Genomic DNA, 22,484 nt, shown 5'->3' with positions numbered 1-22,484 from the left:
AAAAATTTTGTCCCTGCATAATGATACGTTCAGTGACACAGAGCTCTGCACCATTGAGATTAGAATCTGTCATCTGTGGCTGAAATTCATAACTGCACGGTGGCTGTTACCCAGGTAATCTCACTCATTTCCTGGTGTGCAAATGGCCAGGTCACAAAAACTTAGATGACAATTTTCAGTAATTGGACCTTTGTTAGCAATCTGACGAGAGACACCGATAGCTTAATGGACGTGGATCCAAATCCGAGAGGTGGCTTTTTTCTGAGCTGAAATGAAGCAAAACATCAGTATCTATTCATGAAACCCTTTAGGTTTCTTTTCTGTGGAGTTATCTAGGAAAAAAATCCTTTTTTATTTAGCATTTAAAACCCATAGTACTAATTAAAAATAAAGGAATTCTAAAAGGGAATCTGATACTAACTTTTCAGTGTGATAATTGTTCAAGATGTTTCTGTTTTTATTTTGGTATTTCTTCACAGATTGTTTTCTAATAGAATATTACAAAAAATGTTAATTTTACAGTCTCTTAAATTTGAATTACTTTTACATTGGAAAAATGAGAAATATGCTTTGAAAAATACAAATCTCATAAAATGGACTGAAGCATAATTTTATTTCTTTTATAAAATCCAGTTAAATGGCCTAACAATTAAAAAATGACTAAATTTCATGGTGTTATAATTCTAGAATCTTCTTTTTAATTAATTGAGCTGACAGATTTAGGTATAGAGTGTGTATTTCCCCTTAGGTAGTTATTGTGTAATTACTAATATTGAAGGATACTACAGTTTGGATAGGTGGAATATGGTTTTGGTTCATATGTGAATCCTTTCTGTCTGTGATTTGTTACTTCATAGTGCACATTACCATTATGAAATAGAGTGACGATCTTTTCAAAAGTGTCATATTTGTTTTGGAGGGAATGGTGATGGTATTTTTGGTATTGCTGCTGCATTTGTGTGCTGCAGTTCCCATACAGGAGGCTCTTATACCAAAAACTGCATCCGTGTTGGAGAAACTTGTTCCTTTTTTTTCCCAGCAGATGTACAAATCTGTAAATTAATTCTTGCTAGAGCTTTTCTTAAAGTCTCATAAGAGGTGATGAATCATCCAAAGTTCCATGCCCTCTCAAGCTTCAAGCAGCTTTGTTTTCCTCTGGGCAGATGCATCTCAAAACAGGCAAAATGAACTCTGGTTTAAATAATTTTGATAAAAACGTACCTCAAAAGATCTGTTACCTTCTAAAGAATAGGATCCTGCACAACTCAGTGAATATCCTGCTTGTGCTGAGTGAGGCTGCAAAGATCAAAAAAAGGACTGCTTTTTTTTTGCCATTTGATTTGAACAGAAAGAGAGAACTTTGCCTTTGTAAGGACAGTCCCTGTTTATCTTCAGTCTCTTTGGTGGATGCAATATGTATGCACAGATATTCTGTGTATGGGTGTCACTGACCAAAAGGCAAATCAGAAATCCAGCACTTCAGAAACTCAGTCTCTCAAAGTGCACAGATGTTTCACTCTGCTTCTGGAGCTTTTGGTAAAATTCTCCAAGTTGGCAAAGGAATAGATGCCAGATTGTTAACTTCTTATTAAAGCCCACTACACTGGTAACTTCCCAATGGGCTGGAAGTCAAAATCTATTTTAATAAGAAAATACAGCCTACTCTTTATGTCAATCCTTACTCATTTCTTTCAGTATTCAGCTAAGGTGTGTTTGATTCCCCCTGAAATGTTCTTTTGAAAACTGAGCTATCAGAATCTGGTGCTTTCAAACATGCCTGAAGGAATATAATTACTTAGGTTTGTTTGACAATCTGGGGTTTCCTGTTTCACATTATTTTCCAGAATTCCTTTTGCAGATGCTCAGAGTTGCAGTATATATGTCCTTCAATCACGTGGGGAAATGTTCTGACTCTGTCTCCTGCCATACTTTGTGTGTAGGGCTGTGAGGAACTACTTGAGAAGAGCAGAGGGCAAGCAGTTATTTTTCATAGTTGTGCTTCATTTATTATCTTCAGAGTTAGAGTTTATGTTCAGTGTTGATTTTGTCTCATGGGGTTGCGGTAAAGACGTAATTGGCTGGAATGGGCTAAACAAATGTGACAGATCTTAATATTCTGGTGTTGGGACATCACAAGTATTAGTGCAGGAATTTTTGGCTGTCATTATTTTGTGTGACTTTTCCAAATTAAATACACCAGGGTGAGGGATGCCAGATGCAGGCTCTCAAACCTGAGGTTCTCAGCTCAGGTAGAGCTTGCTGAGGTCTGCTGCATCAGGCTCTGACTCAAGGACAAGAACACAGTGCTGGTGCCAAGGTTTCCTCAGAGATGATGCAATCTAGCAAATACAGATCCATCTGAGGTCGGAGGACCAGAGACTTTGCTGTGTTTCGTAAGGGTTTGGAAAGAGACAAGAAAGAACAGAAAGGGCGTTTGTCCTTGATCTTGCTGTGGAGGTTGGGAAGGCTGCAAGCTGTAGTATCCTGACATTACACTGGAGACCTCAAGGAATTTGAAGTTTTCTGGACCTGTTTTTTTAATGAGAGAGGTATGTGCCAGCCTAGGTTCTTTTCTAGCTTGGTTTGGTATAATCTTACCCTTTCATTTGAAGTTCCTTTATCATGACATTTCTGTTTAAACTGGGTTAGTTGAGTTCAGTGAGGAAGGATTCTGTCTCAAGGATCTCATATGTACTGTGTGCAGGTTTTCCACCAAAGATTACAGTTTATGGAGAATGTTTTTATTTTCCAACTCAGTCTTGCATTTTTTAACAGCATACTTCATCAGCTGCAGAAGTATAAAATGTGTACATGTGCCTTGTTTCATTGTGTCTTTATTTCTTAATCACTTGTCCCCTACCAGTTGTGCAGGTGTCATGAATAGATGTGTACTGCATACAAGAAAGTGGTAGGAGTTGATCTTCCCCCAGGAAAAGTTTCTTTTCTAAGTGCTCCAGATGGAGATGGTTTCCCAATTAGCAATTGGGAGAGCAGTGATAGTGCTGTGTGGCATTTTGCCTTTTTCTCTGTACCCTTCTTCCAAGGGTGTGTCACTGTGGGGCTCAGCTGGACCCTGAGTGGGGCCCCTGAAACCAACTGGAATCAGCTGTTCCCAGCATGGGGCAGCTCCTTCCCACAGAAACCAGCCAGCCAAATCCCTCACACCTACACCCAAGGCACACCTGCATCCCATTCACACAGGGCTGTAATTGCATGTATTTAGCTGACATTTCTTTGTCCTGGTTTGATTTTTTTTAGGCCACTCCACATCCTGATCTGTAATGCTGCTGTGTTTGGTGCTCCCTGGTCCTTGACGGAGGATGGCCTGGAGTCCACCTTCCAGGTGAACCACCTGGGACATTTCTATCTTGTCCAGCTTCTGGAAGATGTTTTATGCCAGTCATCTCCTGCCAGGGTTGTGGTGGTATCTTCTGAGTCCCACAGGTTGGTGAATGTTACCTTTGGTTTCACTGGAATCTTTAATCCTTAGAGCATGAAACAGTTCAGGCAGAGCCACAAGTTTCCGAAAATGAAGGTCCTTGCTCTTGAGCGTTTGCCTTTGAATAATCTTTTTAAAAATAGAAGCATTACTAATGCCTGTGGATGTTTCTGGATTTGGCTCTGTTGCTGGATAAAACATGTTCTAGTTTTATAACAGTATGTAGATAATTTTTTTGATCATTCTTTGTGTGAATGCAGATTTTCACCATGTTTCAGACCACGCATTGATTTTGTGAGGAGATGGAATAATAATTGATTAAATCTGAATGGCATGACCTATATTGATTTGTCATTCAACAACTTCAACATCTTAGCAAGAAGAATGTGCAGTTATTTTAGCAGGAGAAACAATGCAATTAAAAACTGCTAGATGAAATCCAGTTGTTTTATAATGAGAAATTAGGGAATTCAATGCAGACATTAGCTGTATAATTGTAAAATGGGAAGTAGTGTAGTTAATACATATTACAAATCTGCCCATGCCTCTTTTGGTGAATTTTTTAATTAAAATGTTAGTTGCTCATCTTTTCTACTGCCAGGAAAAGTACAGTTGGCAAAAAAGATGTTGATGAGGTTTGCCTTATTTCAGATGTGCTTGTGTTTTTTGTGTTAATAACTGAAAAGATGGCTTTGATTTAAATAAAGCTCCTTGTGCAAAATGAATGCCCCAGTTCTGAATTTTACTGGGCACAAACCACTTACTCCTTGCTGATTTAGTTCAGGGACTGCAGGATTTAAACCTGTAACATCCAGCTTTAAACACTACTGTTGATTTCTATTTCACTTTTGGTTTGTGTAGCAGCTCTAGCAAACCAAAAGGAAGAATGTGTGAGTGCCTTTTTTTTTTTTTTTTTTTTTTTCCCCTGTCTTCATATTTCTGAAATGTTTTAGTGACCCAGAATGAAGCTTATTTTTTTTAATCATGTTTCCGTAAAATGTAACCCCAGGGACCTGGCAGAGAGAGACCAGCCAAGGGTCGGGCTGAAACCTTTATCACTTCCAAACACAGGGGCTTATGGTATAAATGACACACTGCAGATAGATTTACTTTTACCATTTTAAATTTATGATGGCTGAAATGAAAGGAAGCAATAGAAAATGCCAGTAATAATCCTCCCCACTGTTAAAAGACATGAAATGTCTAGTAATTAGGTGGTAACAAAATCTGGACATCCTTATCTTTGCAAATCACACCAGGTTTGTGAAAGCAAGTAGCAGAGTCCTGTTAGGAGTGAGGGCAGCTACTGCAGGGCAGGCAAGATAGCTCTAGAAATAAATCTGCCAACTCCAATCACTTGCCAGATGTGGAGGGCACAATGGGATACGTATAAATGAGCTGTTATTTAATGGGAGATTATGTTGAATTGTCAGCTGCTCGTTCCCCCTTGTAAGTTTGTACCTCTGATAGTATTTTAAATGACATCTTTGTTTTTCACTGCATTAAGTGCTGTGTGTAGCCAGAGCTCACATCTTTGGACATCTTTATCTGTGTTTTTGAAACATTTTGGAAGTGCTGATTTCTAAGTCGGTGAGATCAGCCAAGGTTTAGAGAAGCCCATCAGGAAATAAGTAATAGTCTATGTTGGAATAGAATAATTAACACAACTAGTAGATTTCCCTTTTTCTAAGGAGTCCAAATAATGTCTTATGGCTTATCTTATCCTTAAACTGATCATTGTAAATAAGTGTGCATTCCCCACACCCCAGTCTGTTTAATGGCAAGAAGTTTATGTAAGGAGTTAGTTAAGTGTTATTAGGTAGTCATTCTTTCTGACCTACTTGAGAACTCTGAGCCTTAAACCATGTCGTAAAACAGAAGTGTTGGTATCTAATTACTTCCATAAACCTTGACTGGATCTTTTTGCTGAAGTCAAGACCCCCTGTTAGGGGAAAAATAAAGTCCCATGTTTGCAGAAAATGCTATCCTGGACTGCTCCAAGGCAAAATATTTATTTGCCTCGCTGGTTCTTCGTTCACTTCTAGTTACTTCTCTGGATTCAGCACAAATGAATTCTGTTTAAATTAAGCTTTTGGGTACTTTAAGCACATAATATTAAAATCAGAATAATAAGTAGGTTCACTTTCCTTCTGTCTTTATTTCTGTGTTGTTAACTTGATTGTACAACCCTTCTTCCCCCGTATTCAATGAGACTGACTCACATAAGCACACTTGCAGGGCTGGACTCAAAATATGCCACCGTGTTTCCTTTATACAGTAACACACAAAGAGTTTTATTTATGGATTATTTTTGGTGTCAGAAGTGATTACTTGTGGAATGAATATAGGAAATTCCTCCCAGAATAGTCCTGTTAATTTCAGAAATGTATTTTATCTAACTGAAAATTATGAAAGAGAAATTTTGTTGTTGAAATTGAAGGGCTGATTCTGCACGACACAGAACGTCCTGGATTCCTCTTGAGTTCAAATACTGTATTGCTCTTCTCTGAGCATATTATAATTCTGCTCACAGAATGAATGTAGAAATTCCAGCTGATCTCTTCATTTCTGGCCATGAGATGCAAAATTAGTAAAGATATTTTAAAACATTTTTCTAGTGTGTACTATAATTATGTTTATCCCTGTTCTCCCCAGCTGATTCTGAACACTGAGTATTAAAAAGAGCTTGCTAAATCCTTTTTATTTTTAGTAGCTCCTCTGAATGAAACATAGATCTGTAACTAAATGTAGTATTATTTTCTAATATTAAGATCGACCAGTAAATTAATAAATGAAACTGTAAGAACTGGGAGGGGAAATGCTTTATGGAAATTTTCTTTTCTTCATCTAAATGTCTTTAGAACATTCACTACTTTGTTTCTTTCCTTTTTTTTAATAACAAACAGCTGGTGTTTAATGACTCTGTCAGACCCAATTAAAAAACGTCAACTAGTTACTTTGATTTGTGTTCAGCCATGCCATGGGTATACTTAAAAACATTATACTCTGCCAGAACTCATTTTGGCTTTGTTTACATTTATCTTTTAAACATATAAGACTATTGATGGCAAGTTACCAAGGTTATAACCCTCTTATATTCATCAATTTTTAATCTAAAAAAAGCTTAAGAGGCAGTGAGACTCATCCATAGTTCCTTGAACACTTAAATGCAAGTGTGCTAGGTGTGAGCACTGGATGAAATGATCAGGGGATGGGAAGAAGGGGAAATGAAAAGATGCTGGGTTTCTCTGCTTCCAATGGAGAGTTATTTTATCCTACATTATTTCCTCCAAGTTGATCCTGCTTTTAGGATCTATAGCAAAATCTGTTGGTGGTTTTTTTTTTTTAATTAAAAAAAAAAAAGTAATTTGTAAGTTACATGCAAGGTCTTTAAACCATCAAAGTGTTTTTTGACTTTTGTTTATTGTTTGCTTCTTCTAATTATCCAATAATTTTACTACCATATTATATGGGACCGTTCCTTGAGTCTCAGGCAATTTCCAGTTGATGCTTTCAACTGCTAAATAAGCTGTTGTTTTATGTTGGTTCTGGCCAGGATCTACTCTGTTGTCTACATTTTATGTTGCTCTTAATGGGAGTGAAATTAACTCTGGGGTATCTGAGGCATATTTACTGCTTTTCAGATTTACAGAAATTAAAGACTCCTCTGGAAAGCTTGATTTCAGCCTGCTGTCTCCATCTAAGAAGGAATATTGGGCTATGTTGGCCTACAACCGCTCCAAGCTTTGCAATATCCTGTTCTCCAACGAGCTGAACCGACGCCTTTCTCCCCACGGGGTGACATCCAACTCAGTCCATCCTGGAAATATGATTTATTCCTCCATTCATCGTAACTGGTGGGTGTACACTCTGCTGTTTACCTTGGCTCGACCTTTCACCAAATCCATGGTAAGTGAATGCCTTAAGCTGTTTTGCGTGTCTTCATTTTTTCAAATCGGGGCAGAAAAGTTGTAAAAATCCAGATGTATGTATCTGTTTTGACCTCTTGCCTTTTATAAGCATGACCCTGATTTTAATGGCAAACATCATACCAAGACAGCGCTCTAGAAGAGGATTCTTCAACCACTTAAGATTTACTTTGTCAATCTTCAGTTAAGGAACCATCTAAGATGGAGTGCATGACCTCGTTTGAATATATGATTTTCACTTTGATTAAGGATGTTGTGTGTCTTAGGTGTGGGATAGTTTAGAGTTATTTCTGTGCTCAGGATACGTAAAACATCAAAAAAAATTGCTTTGGCTTTTAAGTGGAATATGTTGACTGCATTTTTTATGTAAACAGATGCCCTAGTTAGAAAAGATACTACAGACATTATTAATGGCTGAGGGAAAGTGCTTTCAGTGGTAAAAGCACCTTCATTCATATTTAAAAAAAAGCAACAACCCAACAATTTTCTTGATTCTTACAAAGTGCTGAAGACAATGGGTGTTTTCCATTTGTCTCCATTGGATTTTGGACTGAAACCACAACATAATGAAAGGCTATGCAGTTCTTCCATAGCCAACGTTGTGAGTGTTTATTATGTAAGAATTTGCAGCACCTCCAGCACTTGGAGGGGTTACTCTTATCCTTTGAACCTCTGAGTCCAAAGTATTTTTTAGGCAGAGAATGACATTTACTTCATTGAGAACTGGCTTGTTTTACCCTTGTAGAGTGTTTCTGATTCCTTTTTGACTGACAAAGCAGGGTGTTCCCAAAAAGAGGAGCAGGGAGAAAGACTCTCCCTTGAATGTTTGTGTCTATGAGTTAGGGAAATGAAAAGATCCATACCCTTGCAGAATCTTAATTTATACTGGGATAATGTGTGTGGAAAACACAGGGTGTTTAAAACTCTGATTACATGTCCATAAAAGAAAAATACTGCATCTTCAGTAAGACCCGTGGAGCAAAAAACACTCCAGTGTTTGACCATATGTCAGTCAGGAGAGCCCTTGCACCTCCAATCTCCGCCTGCATTTTGTACACGTGCAAAACCTATTCATGTCCACAAGATTGATATGTGAGTGTTCTGGCACTTTGGGACAAGTAATAATATCTTTCAACAGCATATTTTTTTGACCAGGACCTGTAAAACCATGCCTCTGCTGTGTTAGGGATTGTTTGTAAAACAAATTCTTGAAGTTCTCCTGAGAATGTGTAAGTGAATGTTATCAAAATCCCATGAAAAGGATCCAGTCTGTGGAAGTTTATGAATTGTTAGTTTTATTTACTCTGACACATTTTTTGCAAAGGGAACCTTTTGTGTTTGTTGCTCAGGGAATCTTATCCTCTAAGGAACAAAATAAAACACTGATGTTAATTTTGAATTCTTTAAAAGAATTGATAGATTTTTATATAGGGTCTGTTAATGGGTTGTACATATAAGAGAATACAGTACAGTACAAATACAAAGTAAAGATATCAGCACTGAATAACAGTGCACTCTGGTCCAACCCAAGTCACTTCTGTTAAGTCCTTCACGTTTGCATTTCACTGAGGTTATTTGAATGTCATGATGGAGGGTATGGGCTGAGGTTAAGCATCAATTTTACAACTCGCATTCTGATATGAATTGTTATATTCCCCTGAACTCTACCAATGCCTCAATAGCCAGTAAATCTAGAAAAGTGCCCCTTGCTGGGTATGCAAACAAGCTGAGCTGAAATTCTCAACATCATCAGTGTAAGCGTTTCTATTTTAAGGCTTGTAGGGAGCAAATGATTTGCTGCTGCTGATTCTTTTTTAGGGATTGTGCTGTTATCAACCTGGAATAGACTTTGTTGGGGATCTTTTTCTGGGCTTCCTTTCCATGTTTCTGTGGCAGCTTACCCTGGAGTTTAGATGAGTGTTCTGGTCAGAATGCTGGGAGTGATCTCAAAGCCTTACAGCTGCAGTCCCAAGGTAGTGAGCTCCTCGCTCCTGAGTGTTCCAAGGATGTCTGCATTGCACAATGCAGCATGATGCAGCAGCATTTAAAGTACTTCCAACTGAGCTGGGCCCGTAACTGGAATTGAGAGATCGATGACAAGGTTGTGTGGAGAGAGGGGAGGTTTGGCAGCCCAAACAAAGAGCCACATGGATATGTCTGGACCTGTTTTGATCTCTCAGGCTGTAGCTTTAGCTGCTGCAGCATTTTGGTACATGGAGAGGTCAATCCTTCCTGGAGCCAGTTTGAAGCTGTTTGCTATGTCCTGAACTATCAGGCTCCTGGAGTCCATATAGATGCATATATACATATATATTTACACACACACACAGAGGAACTTCAGCTGCACATACCTGATTCTAAGGCCTTTTTGTATTATTGTGGTATCCAGGAAGTAGTTTGAAGTAGAGCAATGGAAACAGAAGACTATTCCTTTCTTTCCCACCCGCCTCTTTTCAAAATCTAAAATCCACAAGTCTTTCTACACAGAAATGGAGAAGTATTTTGTAGAAAGAAATAGTTGCAAATAAATTACCATTTAATTATTGAAGTAACTGTAGCTCTACTAATGTCAAAGGGCCTCTTTTGTACTTACCACTAAGTACTTAGTAAGTTGGAGATGCTTAGATTATAATTAAATGTCAATTGAAACAAGTGGCCACTGTAAATAACAAATTGGAAGAGAAGCTCTGAAAGTAACTGTGTAGGCCAGGCATATATTTAGCTGGTTTGATCTAAGGCTCTAGGGTTTTGGTTTTTTTTCTTTCTACCTCTTTTTCATGCTCTTTTACTCTTTTCTCTTTTTCCCTCTCTCTTTAAAAACTGACTCAAGAAAAGTTTGACTACACTGGTGTTTTTGTTTTAAATTAATCTTAGTCATTCAGAACCTATCTGATTTGTCATTATTTACATACAAGATTAAAATGAAATTTATTTGTTGTGAGTTTCAAGCTTACACTGAGTGTGGTATCTAGTGTCACCCCCAGGTGATTTTGAGTGTACAATGGCGTATAAAATTATAAGCAGTGTGCCATTATCACACACTTGTGATAGTCTTACATAGACCCAAATATTTTTGTTGGCAGGTAAGAGAGCAGAAAGAATATCATGTGTTAGAGTAGCAAGAGCTTAACAGATGTTTCAGTGAGCTGAATTTCCAAATCCTTTTACATTAAGAAATGGCTGGGGTTTGGGGAAGTTCTGAGACTATTGGGTTACATTTCCTGTTGCAGTGCAAAGCCAGCCATTGTGTTGGAGTTTTAGCAGATGTGTAATGGCTGGGAGTAAAACGCTGGCTCTGTTGCTGAGCTATAAATTACGTTTATAAAAGCTCAACTTGTCACCTTTAAAAGTCAGTTAGGTGTAGTAAGACCATTCTGCCCTTAATTTTTCACTGTGGAGAGAGACTGATGCTTGAAGTACTCTTTGATTTCTCCCTCCTCCCCGAAATATAGTAACTTTCCAGAACTGGATTTTGTATTTAAAATATTGCTGTTGAGAATTATAAGGAATATTTCTAAGGACTCCAAAGTCTTCTGCATGTCTAAGTTTTATATAAAACCATGAATTCTTGCCACTGTGATACTTTCCTGGGGTCTTTGAGGTAGTAGCCCTGTATTTCAGTGTTCATAGAAGCAGGAGGAAACCCCACTGCCTACAATGGCTTTACTGGATTTGTTTTTGCCATAGGTTGGAAGTGTCTAAATCTAAATTTCCTGTGATGGTTTCCATGCACACCTAACATCAACTCAGAAGTCTTATTCTGGAAAGAAATCAATCTGCATCTACAGGAGTGACTTCAACCTAATGATCACATCTGTTTGCTTTTGATAGAAGCCCAAAAGAGGCCCTGCAGCCTCATCACCCCTTTACTTTCTCCCCTGTCCTTTGCTGAAGAATCTGGAATTACCCTTAGAGCTGGGGATAGAATTCCTTCTCCAAGCAAACATTTTTTGCTGTCCAAAGATCTGTGTGGGCTGTGTTGAGTTAATGTTGGCTTCCAGTTCTGAATTCACAGTTCAGGCCAAATTTTGCCCTCAGCTGTGCCTGTTCAGCTCCAAGAGCAGCCTTGGGCAGGGTGGGTATGAGCATGTTCCAGCATAGAATTTGGCCTCTATTTCTGTCCTTAAGACGTTCCTGAAAATGCACTGGGGTTTCTTAAAAACAACAGGCAGCTCTGTTTGACAAGAGCATCACAGTTTAAGTTTGATTAAAAAGACTTTTTTTTTTTTTTTTCCTCAAATTGAGTTCTGGGCAGGAAGTGAAAGAGGATGGGAGAGTGAAAGGGAAATAGCCACCTACTGGATATCAGCAGTTGTAGACAGTGTGTAAATCACATGGGCAGTTCTCCTGGTTTATGGATTAATGCCTGAAGTGTAAATGTTAAAGTGATGCTAAACCACAGCACTCCTTTTGAGCATGCAGGTTTGTGGACTGTTCCTCTAGTACCATGAAGGGACAAATTTTATTGAACCCTGATAGCATGTGCTTCCTTGCATAAAACTCCTATTTAAAATTGACTGAATTGGGTAAAAGGAAAGAAGGCTTATGTGGAAGAACATTTTGATTTGTTGTAATAGTATGGTAAAGAGATGCTTCCAAAGTAGTTGTTGATCATTTTATGTGCCCTATCTAGCAATAAAATGTAATATAAGCTAGTTTATTATCAAACTTACATTTAACTGATACATATTTTAACTTGCTGCTAAAGTAAATGTAGCATGAAATATAAGGGCAAATTAAATTTGTCCCCTGTAACCTATACCACAGGAATGGAAAGTCTCTATGGAAACATATCCTTGTGCCAAAGTGAACAGGTCAGGGTCTCAGTATGGAGAATGGTGCTCAAGGGGAGTGGTGGCCATAGAGTTTTGTGTGTCCAAAACCACCCCCATAGCTGTTTGTGGAGCAGCTCCCTTATTGACCTGTAGTTTTCTGGAGGAAATAAGGAATTTCTTCCTCTCCCTGCCAGATCTGTGCAGAATTCCGGAATGTTTTGTCAAGTGTGTGGGCTGCAAGGCAGGGGACTATTTGGTCCATAATGTCTTATATTACATGTAATTAAATTAAAATTTTAAATTAAAAAAGAACATTTCCCTATATTTTCAGACTGAAAAAGCCCTTTGTTATTGTTATTATTTCCCGTCTTTTCTCACCATCACTTATGGAGCTAAAGTGCACCTGGAGTGCTGTGGAGTCTCTGAGGTGCTGTGCAGAATTGATCTGCTCAGAATGTATTTGAGAAACCATAAGGAAGGAAATTTCTGTTGTGTTACGAGTGTTGAGGTGCTTGGGTGAAAGGAATGATGTTGCACTCTGATAGAAACAGCTGAATGGGATGGGTTTTTCTCTTTTTTTTTTTTTTTTCTTTTGTTGTCCCTTTACCTTTGTTTTTTTGTCATCACTATACTCAGCATTAGGAATTTACCTCATCCTTATGGTAGTCCTCTGGACACCTTTTTCACACTGAAACATCATGAGTTGTTCTTTGCTCAAAAATCATTCAACTACTGCAATAACTGACAATAAGGAAGGCTTTTATTCTCCGTGGGTAAAGATGACTAAAATTTAGAACTGTGAGTTTGAAGAGACAATTTTTAAAGTATTTAGGCAGTGAAATTCTGTGGTTCTGGGAATTTTTTTATTTTTGCATTTATTTTACATGTTGCTGTACAGATATTCTTTGTTGATGTCAGTTATTCCAAAAAGATGTGGAAGTGTGCGGAAAACAAGGGTTCTCCTTGTGGGAGTCTGTGTTTTCACAGTGCATGGTTTTATTCCCTTCTGTCAGGGAAGAAAATAGCTAATAACAGCATCAGAAAATATTCTGGACTTATATGTACAACCTCTTGGCCTCCCTTCCTTCTGACTGATTAGAAATAAGGTCTTCTGTCTCAAAAGTGACTGTGTGCTACTTTGCTGCATAGCAACTGTGTTAAAACTCTGCTTCTGTACAGGTTTGTGACAGTTCTGGTTTTGTGGCCACACACAAAAATTTTTCTTGCATAGTTCACATAAATCTAATATTTTTTGACAAGCGTTGCTAAGAAAACAGCAAAAGAATTTATCATCGAGCTTTGTTAAAAAGAATAGATTGGGAAAGAGAATGTAAGGGAAAATACACTGTGAGGAACTTTTCTGGGTGTATTACATACTTGAGTTGTAGAAACCAAAAAGTATAAACATTCATGTTCCTACACTTTTTCTGGCTTTAGCTATCAATGGTAACTTTTGCTGGAATAATCTAGTTTGAAATTAAGTCTTGATTTTTTTTTTTTTAAAGCTGAAACAGTGTGCCTATATTTCATGCATTTGTTTTGTGCTAATGCAAACATGTCTTTTAGCTTGGGGAAGTGGCAGCAATAGTCTGAACAATTTTTTTTGATATTTGCTGGCCTAGGTCTTGATGTATCTATGAACTGAGGTAGTAATTCTACCTTTGCTGCTGGTCTTTTTCCACTCTTAATCTGCCTACAGGTTATGCTGGATATTGTTATATGAGTAATATATATGAATATATGGTAAACAAAAGGACTTCCATTAAATAATCCTGTACTTTCTGCCTTATCTTTGTGACCTAGTGAGCAGTGAAAATTGGTGCTTGATATCACTGTGCGTTGTTGAAGACCAAATGGGAATGTGCCCAAAGTGCCCCATTGACTTTTGCTTTGCTGAGCTCCAGAGCCCTCCATGTGCCCCTCCAGAGCCCAGGGGGTGCCCCTTGCCACCCCAGATCCCTCCAGCTGCTGCAGATGAGGTGACTCAACCCTACCTGTGACTTCAGAGCTTCTCATTTGTGAGCATGAGCAAGGTCACTTACAGATTCTGTTGTACATAAAAGTATGATCTGGACCTTCTTAGTTACCAGCTAGCACATAAATCACAAGATTATTTTATTTAGTAACTAGGGAGTAATAGAGATAAAATTTTTATGAATGAGGTAACTGTGATCAAAAGCAAAGTCAATGTGCTGTGGCTCTTGTATAATGACCCAATGAACTGTTGCAGTCTAGGAAGAAACTCGCCAATATTCAGTGATAAAGTTTGAGTTTTTAACTAGCAATGAATTTTTGATCACTTTTTATAGAAAAAATAGTCCCTAAAAAGTCTTTTTGATTAATGATTTCTAAGTTTTGGACAGACATAGCTACTGTGCTGTACAACAAAGGGCTGGAGCAGTTCTTTTTCAGACAGCCTGAGAGAAGAGGAGGCTCCAGAGAGGCCTTAGTACTTGCAGTAGCTAAAGGAGCTCCAAGAGAGCTGGAGAAGGACTTTTTCACAAGGGCATGGAGTGACAGGACAAGGGGGAATGGCTTCAAACTGAAAAAAGGGCACATTTGTTCCACTGTGAGGGCGGTGGGGCCCTGGCACAGGCTGTCCAGAGAAGCTGTGGCTGCCCCTGGATCCCTGGAATTGTCCAAGGCAGGTTGGATGGGGCTTGGAGCAACCTGGGATTGTGGCAGGTGTCCCTGCCCATGGCAGGGGGTTGGTATGAGGTGACTTTTAAAGTCCTTTCTAACCAAAACTCTCCTATAATACACAAATTGCATAAGGTACTTCCTTGCCTGTTACATGCACATCCATACCTGCTGATACTAAGTCTTCAAGTTGGCTCTTGACGAAAGAAAGCTGATAATCCAAACAGCTGAAGTTCAGCAGAAGCAATATTTTTGGACAAAGGTTAGTTTTTGTTTCTTTGACCCTTAGAAGTTAAAATCCCGAGCCCAAAATTAAAACGGTAAATGGTAAAAATAATGAAATTACATAATTGAATGCTGTTAGTCCGTGTCATTTTGTGATCATAACTCACAGAGCAATATAAATTTTGTGGATTCTAGAACATGGTTTATCTTTCTTCACATTTTTTTTCCAAGCTTCTGTTTATGAATGGACAGATGTTCAGGAAACCCCAAGCTTGTGTTGGCCCTGTGTAGAATAGATGAAATATGATTTTTTTTTTTTGTAAAAAAAGAATGCAGTGTAGATCCTATGTTATGGAGCTACTATTTAAGTACTATTTCTTAATTGGGGGATGCAGTGCTTAGCTACATTATTTCCCTAGAACCCCTTGGATATCTGAGATGCTTTATTGTACCATGGTCTTTTCATTTCTTGCTCTGTCATCTTTGAAGAGGTGCCATACCACTTTAAACAGTTCACCAATCAGTTTCAGATGATGGATTCTCTTTAATCATTTACATCCAGAGAAAGTCAAATACTCCTTAGGAAGCCAAAGTATTCTAACAGTATAGTGTTTGTGCAGCTGGATATCTTATTTATTTGAAGTTCTCGGGGAAATCTCTTCTGACCTTACAAAAAAGATGGAAGAGTAAACAGTACAGTGTCCAAGTAATGTGAGCTAGAAAGTCCCTTCTTCTGGAGAAAATTCATTTAAAAAGTATATTTGCAAGGTCCAAAAATAATAAAGTATATCAAATGCAGAGTAATACATAATGTTTTTTTCAGTATTCTTAATGTTTGTATATATATGTAGGTGTGTGTGTATGTACCTACATTTCTATCCATCTATAGAGATGAAAAATATACTTGAGTTTCTAATATAGTTCATATTCCTGGATAGGTGAACAAAATAAGGGTCTGTTTTCCTGGAAAAAAAAAAATCCATCTGTTTATTTTTTACTGTGTGACACGTCATTTATCATCATGTTGGCATTCCCTGGATGTAACTGCATAACTGAATTAACAGTCCTAAAAACTTCCTTCCAGGAAAGCTATTGAAAATATACGTGTGTGTATAGATATATGAATATTTCTATGCTTTGGGGAGGTATCCCACTGTGATGCTCATAGTGTTTCTAGTTCATGTCAGTTCTCTATTCCAAAGTTTGTTGTATATATAGGTATCTTTTTTTTTTTTCCTCCTGAGGAAAATGTGGGGGAACCTGCTGGTTTGGGTTTGTTGTGTTGTGTTTTTTTTTTTTTTTTTTTTTTGTTTTTGTTTTGTGTGTGTGTGTTACAGATATCAGTGTGGTAATTTTCCTTTTTTTCTCCCTAAAGGCAAGACTCAAACTTGCAGGATGTTCCTTGCCCAGCTTGGAGCATTGGTGAGATTCCCATGTAGAGGGAAATAGGTCTGTGGTTTGATGAGATTGTCCTAAAGAGTGTGTTCAGTTTTTCCACTGATATTCACTGTCATTTTGTAGTTCAGTCATTTTGTAGTTCAGTAGCTTCCTTTGTGTATCCATTTCTGAAGAGTTATTAAAAGGATTGAGTTAGATACTGGTCAAATCCTGAACTTCTACTGTAGTCCTAAATTTTTACTGTCTCTGTGCCTCCTTTCTAGGAAAGGGCACTTATGTTTCTAAAGAAACAGAAGAAAAGGGACTAAAACCCCAACAGGACTATATATTCCAGAAAAATGAATGAAACCAAAATGTTTTCCTTAATTTTATGTTGGTTTTATTGCCAATACTGGTAGGACACGATGTGCCCTTCTGTCTCTCCTCTTCTTCTTAACCTACTGTCTTAGACCTTAAGTCTGTAGTTTCTCACTACAGTTTCATCAAAAAAGGAAAAAAGCAGAATGTATGATTTTAAGAGTTGTTTAAAACATATAAATGATTCAAGAGTCAAATTTAAGAATAGAAAAGGATTTGACAAAAAAGGACTTGAATACATTTGGCAGTTGAAATATTAAAATGGTTCTGTGTTCTGATATGTGCTAGATGACCTGAGTTTGTATGATTTCCTTGTGATAAAGTACATTTGTACTTATTCTCTTCAGGGGGAAAGTAGACATAATAATGAATCAACCCATTGTGCTTAATTCAGTGTAAAAATGCACCACAAATGATACAAGACTTAGTAGTTTTGCAATAATCTGTATGAGGATTTGTAATCAGAGAATTTCTGAATTTACTTAGCTTTTAAAGTTTCTTTTGAGACTTACAATACTTGAGTCATTTGGGTTTTCCAACCTCTTTATTCTGCTGCCTCTAGGAAGTTGTTAGAGTAGTAGCATCAATCCTATTTTAGCAAGGAGGATGTCAGTAAATATAAACAACATAGTCAAATTCCATCCATTATTTTAGTGACAACATGTTTTTGCAGTTAAGTATCACTATGGATAGAGCACAGTCTTCAGTGTATGCCAAGAAAATCTATAGAAGGTAGTTGAGGAATTTTATTAATTGCAAAAGCATCACCTTGAAATAAGATGGAGATAGCAATGTTGGATGATGCATCTTAAATAAAAATAAAGTATTTTTTGATATATGGAGAGAATTCTTTGTCTTGAAAAACAAGATCTACTTGTCCCAAACATGCAAGATTGATTTGCCAGTGCTGTAGATTTCCATCTCTCCCAGCAGTACTGTTTTATGGGCTGATATTTCCAAAAATGTAGTTGAGGAGACATAAGAGTTGAAACTTAGTGTGAGCTTATTTAAAATGATTGGTCACACCATTGCTCATTTCTTTACTTCCTCATAGATGGGTGGGCACCTACAAATAACTGGTGAAACTCCTAACTGGTTATGGAAGCATTTGCTCAAGTGTTGAGCATGAGACTTTGTGTGAAAGGAATAGGTTTGAAAATCCTGACCTGGCACATTAGAACTGATTTTTGTTTGAATGCTGTACCTGCTATTATGCAAACAATATTGAAGAACAATTTAACAAGCTAGAGCATAAGAATACTTGGATATACTAGGATTAAATTTTTCTCTTAAATTCAACATGAATTAAATTTAAATTAAATTAAACTCTTGAATGCAGGTATTTTTCTTAGGATTACCTTGTCTCTCACTGTAACCTATTAATTAATACAAGTTAGGGTTTTTTCATTTTGTGAGAAAATTGGAAACAATTTCTTTCCACTGAACAGCATTGCTATTAAATTGTTGTCCTGAATTGTCAAACTTGCATTATGATGAATACTACCAGTACAAGAAAACTAATTTAGCACTTCAAGTAAAACAACTGTCTTGGCAATTTTTAATGATAATGACTTTGTAACAGCCATTTAGAATCTGATTGTCTACTCACATTGAGGAGCTCATCCCATCCCAAATAGTGTGGCTATCTAACAGCATTAATTATGGAGCAGTGGCAGGATCTGCAAAATGATACTATTGACAGTCAGGCTTCCCATGGCAGAGCAGTGTGTGCCTCTGCAGGAAAGGAATTTCCCCATTGCAGCTTTCCAGGGCAAATGTCCCAAATATCAGCAAGGGTTGTGCATCTGAAAAGTCCTTTCCTGTGTCCTCTTGTGGATCATGGGTGACCATTCTGCTTGTACTCTCGTGGCATAAATGTAAAAACTTCACATTATTTTCTTCATATGTAATGACACTAAAATAAGGGTTTTCTGGGAAATAAATTTATTTTTGTTTGTCAAGCTATCATGAGTAACCAGAAGTGATTTAACTAGTTCTGCCAAGGAGCAAGGTGTTACCTGAGCTGAATGAACTACATTGGTTACCTTTTAGGAGCTACTATGTACAAATTGAGTCTCTCTCTTGGCTTTTGCACCAAAAGTGGTGACTTTGTGAGAAAAAATGATGTGTTGACTTTTTCCATTCCTTTGATGAGAAATGCATGTGAATTTCCAACTTTTAAAGGAATTATGTCAGGAAGTATCAACAAAGCTGCCAGTTCCACTTGTGATATATATTTATTGTCTCCTTTTTGGCTTCATGTTTCTAAAGGAAATGTTTTCATATAGAATGTCTTTTTATCAAAACAACAGCTGAGCTTACTTTTGGTGACGAGGTGAAATTTATCATTATTGCATTACATGTGTGCTTATTCAATAGACAGTAATGTGGCATGTTAAATGGTCTTCGGCTAAAGGCAATTAGGCTCTTCAGAACACAATCCAGACTATTGCTTGTCTTGGAAAATCAAATACTCTGCATGTCTACTCAAGGCCAGCAAAGCTGAACACAGCTCAAATGCTTTTTCTGCTGTTAGCAAGGGACAGAAGACTCATCTGAAAACTTTGTTGCTGTCCACGGCAAAGATTCCTGTAAATGCAATCTAGCACCTAATCTATTCCCCTAAAATAAAGTTTATTGTTGGTAGTGAAATGAGACTGGGCCAAATTACATGGTCATTCCTGTTCACTATTATCATAAGAATAAAACTTTGCTTTCCTACTTCCCTTCTCTGTTCCCTTCTGCTGGCAGATACATCCATTAATTAATGGTATTGTAGCTCTCGGAAGCTGGAAAGAAAGGGTTGTCCAGACCTGAAATGGAGACTTAGACCTGGAAAGAAGTCAGTCTATTTGCTTCAAACATCTTCTTTACTGAAATATTTGTAGTCTGTTGTGCCTTTCTGCTTTGGGAGATTGTTGTGAGTCCTTCCCAAGCTTATATTCCAAACTTATTTGAATGCCTTCCTTACTGCATAAGTGTCAGCACTGAATGTCAACAGTAAACAAATGAAAGCTTGTTCCATCCTCTTCATTTGTTTGGTTTGTCATTTCCACTAAGTGTATTTGTTAGGATAAATGCTGTTGTGTTATAGCCATGGTTTTTCAAACTTCTCCAACTTCCTCTGTATAGGTGAGGTAAACTAATTATCAGTTTTCTTTGGCATGATTTACTTTTGAGACTTTCTGGTAGCCTGGGCATTTTTTGTGTTGTAAAATGAGACTTGGCTGATAACTGTTGTATCAGACAACAGACGTGATTTTGTCTTCCCATGGAGACAGTCTGTAAAGGTACCACAAAACATTGGTTATGTGTGTTTTCCAGGACTGAAAGTGGAGGTCTCTTGAACTGATTTGAAATATTTGCTGATTCTCACACTTTAGCCCACGTTGTTGTTACCTTATGTCTGGTTTCTGTCCAGGACTGTGTCTTTGCTGTATTTGTTAACTGATGCCAACTGAAAATGGCAAAGTCAGGGCTGGCAATAGTGTGCTCACTTCCCACTCTACTAGTAATGCCTGGCTAAAGGCTATTTTATCTATCACATGTTATTCATTCAAGTACAAATAAAAAAATTGCCTGGACCGTTTTATGTTGTCTAAGAATATTAGATGAGCTATTTTAAAACTAAATTTAAAGGCATTTAAATTAAAACCTTTATGAAAAGCTGTGGATTAATTTTCTCTGCCATGACATGCCCAAAGACAACGTGTGCTGTAGATAACATTCCTAGTGAAATCTCTGTGAAGGGCCTGTTACACTGACCTGATGTAATTTCCTGCATAGTACTGCCTTAACCACGTGTAAATGTGGTTTTCAAAAGGTAAAAATAAAATTTATGAAGAGTTAAGAGAAGTTTCACAGTGACCATTTTAATGTTTGTAACTGTAAGTTTTGCCTGAGATAGTAACAAAAATACTGAGGAGTAAATCATGCAGTTTTCTATAAAAAAAAGCAAAATTTTAAGATGCTCCCTTGTTACTCTTTTTCTGATGGCAGTTAATGGCTAAAATCCAAATTCTCAGGCAACATGTTCATAAATGCCCACACAGAAGGAAAAATATTCTGCTTGTGTTCACTGTGCAAACAGATGAAATATTGCTGATAGAAAAACAATTTTGAGGGAATCAAATGTAATAGAATTAAGTGAAGAATTTGCTGTTTCTTTTGAGTTTTCAGATGATGACCATTTTTCCTAAACATTTATATTGTGATTTTCTTTTTCAATAGAAAAAGTGTTTTGAATGGATTCAGATAAAAATGTTTCATTTTTTCCTTCTTTTCCTTCCCCCCTGCCTTCCCCTTATCATGTCAATAACTAGAGAAATAATTCTCAAATTACTCCAAAAATTCATTGGATTTCAGGGGGACTCTTCAGTCTCACAGGTGACTGTTTCTAAAATTTCCAAGTGTGGTCATGAATAGATTGATGGAAGCTGTTTTCCAGTTTTCATTGCAGTGAATCTTAATGGGTGCCAATTAAAATATATTTACATATGTAGTTACATTTCCCACCATAACATGTGGAGCCTATAACATGATTTATACTGACAGATACTGATTGATGTTTAATTCTTCCTTTTATCCACACACTTTTGAATTATGAATTATATCAATCCTTAAATCTTTGTTTGTTTTAGAGTAGGTTCTCTCTTTTTTTTTTTTTTTTTTTCCTCTTGGCACACCATATATGCACCAGCAAGTGCTCACAGTTTCAGCTGCATTTAAGGAAATATTGTTGTAAGGCTTTTATGTGCTGTACTTCAATCAGCTAGTGCCAGCAGTATCCCAATAGAAAGACCCTCAACAGACCATTTTCAGCATTTTGCTGCAATTAAACTCCTCTGGTTTTAGCCCTCAGGCAATTTAGTACCTTTTTACATATGCACATTATGAACTTTTGACCAGGGCCTGGTAGTCATATATTAGATAGCAGCTTTTGAAAGCAGACTTAACAAGTTCCTCAGAGTATTACAGCCAGAGTCAGTTGTGGAAAAGGTAATTTAACCAACTTGCAGTGAGGCCATTCAGAATGGTACTGATGATCCTAAATATGTCTTTTTTTTTTCCTTGTTTCCTCTGGAAGCTGGTAGCAAGAGCTCTCAAAGAATGTGATTGATCTTTTATTCAGTAGCTAACGAGGGCTGTGATTCTATTAGTGCTCTACAAGGCAAGGGAACAGTGATTTAATGAAGTGTCTGGTGAGCTGGTCATAGATTTATCCTGTTGTCTCTAATTTGCAGCGCCGTTGTGAGCGTAAAAGAAACTGCACTCACAGTGCCATTAGGCAGGTATTTCCTTAGCAAATTGTTGTAAGGTCAGGTGTAGTTATCCAGGAAAGGCAATGCCTCAGCCCTCACTGTCTGGAGATGACAGCAGCTGTGCCGAGCACTCGCTGGAGCGGAAACGGGAGGATCAGAGGTCCGTGTGCGAGCCCCCCTCCGCTGGTGCAGGAGCAGATGAAGTGCCAAGTAGGACTAATAGAGTCATAATTGGCGATTAGAACTGGAAAGGTGCAATAACATCTTAATACAAACTGGCTGGTGCTAGAGTCAGTGCAAGTTGCTGTGAAGTTCCATGGTAGCCCTGATCTGGTAACGCTCCCTTTTTTCATTCTCGAAAAAATGAGGCAGCGCGTCCTAATCGCTGCGGTACAACAAAAATGTAAGAACATCAAAACTTGAGTTGCTTTAAAGTGACATTAATGTCTTCAGTACACTT

At 37.6% G+C, this 22,484-nt stretch overlaps 1 protein-coding gene across 1 annotated transcript in view; it reads left to right on the top strand.

Moving 5' to 3' along the window:
- Nucleotides 1–22,484, top strand: part of WWOX (WW domain containing oxidoreductase) — a 488,561-nt gene that overhangs the window by 106,476 nt on the left and 359,601 nt on the right. Inside the window, exons 7-8 of the mRNA XM_042027155.1 lie at nucleotides 3,259–3,444; nucleotides 7,084–7,348. Of these exons, the coding sequence (XP_041883089.1) occupies nucleotides 3,259–3,444; nucleotides 7,084–7,348 (451 nt within the window). The remainder of the gene's footprint in view (nucleotides 1–3,258; nucleotides 3,445–7,083; nucleotides 7,349–22,484) is intronic.

The sequence above is a fragment of the Corvus kubaryi genome, unplaced genomic scaffold (genome assembly GCF_017639235.1).
Source record: "Corvus kubaryi isolate FWS band 111438036 unplaced genomic scaffold, C.kubaryi_AGA036_p1.0 37300, whole genome shotgun sequence".
NCBI lineage: Eukaryota > Metazoa > Chordata > Aves > Passeriformes > Corvidae > Corvus > Corvus kubaryi.
The sequence above is the reverse complement of the archived record's forward strand: the minus strand, read 5'-3'. Positions and strand labels throughout refer to the sequence as shown.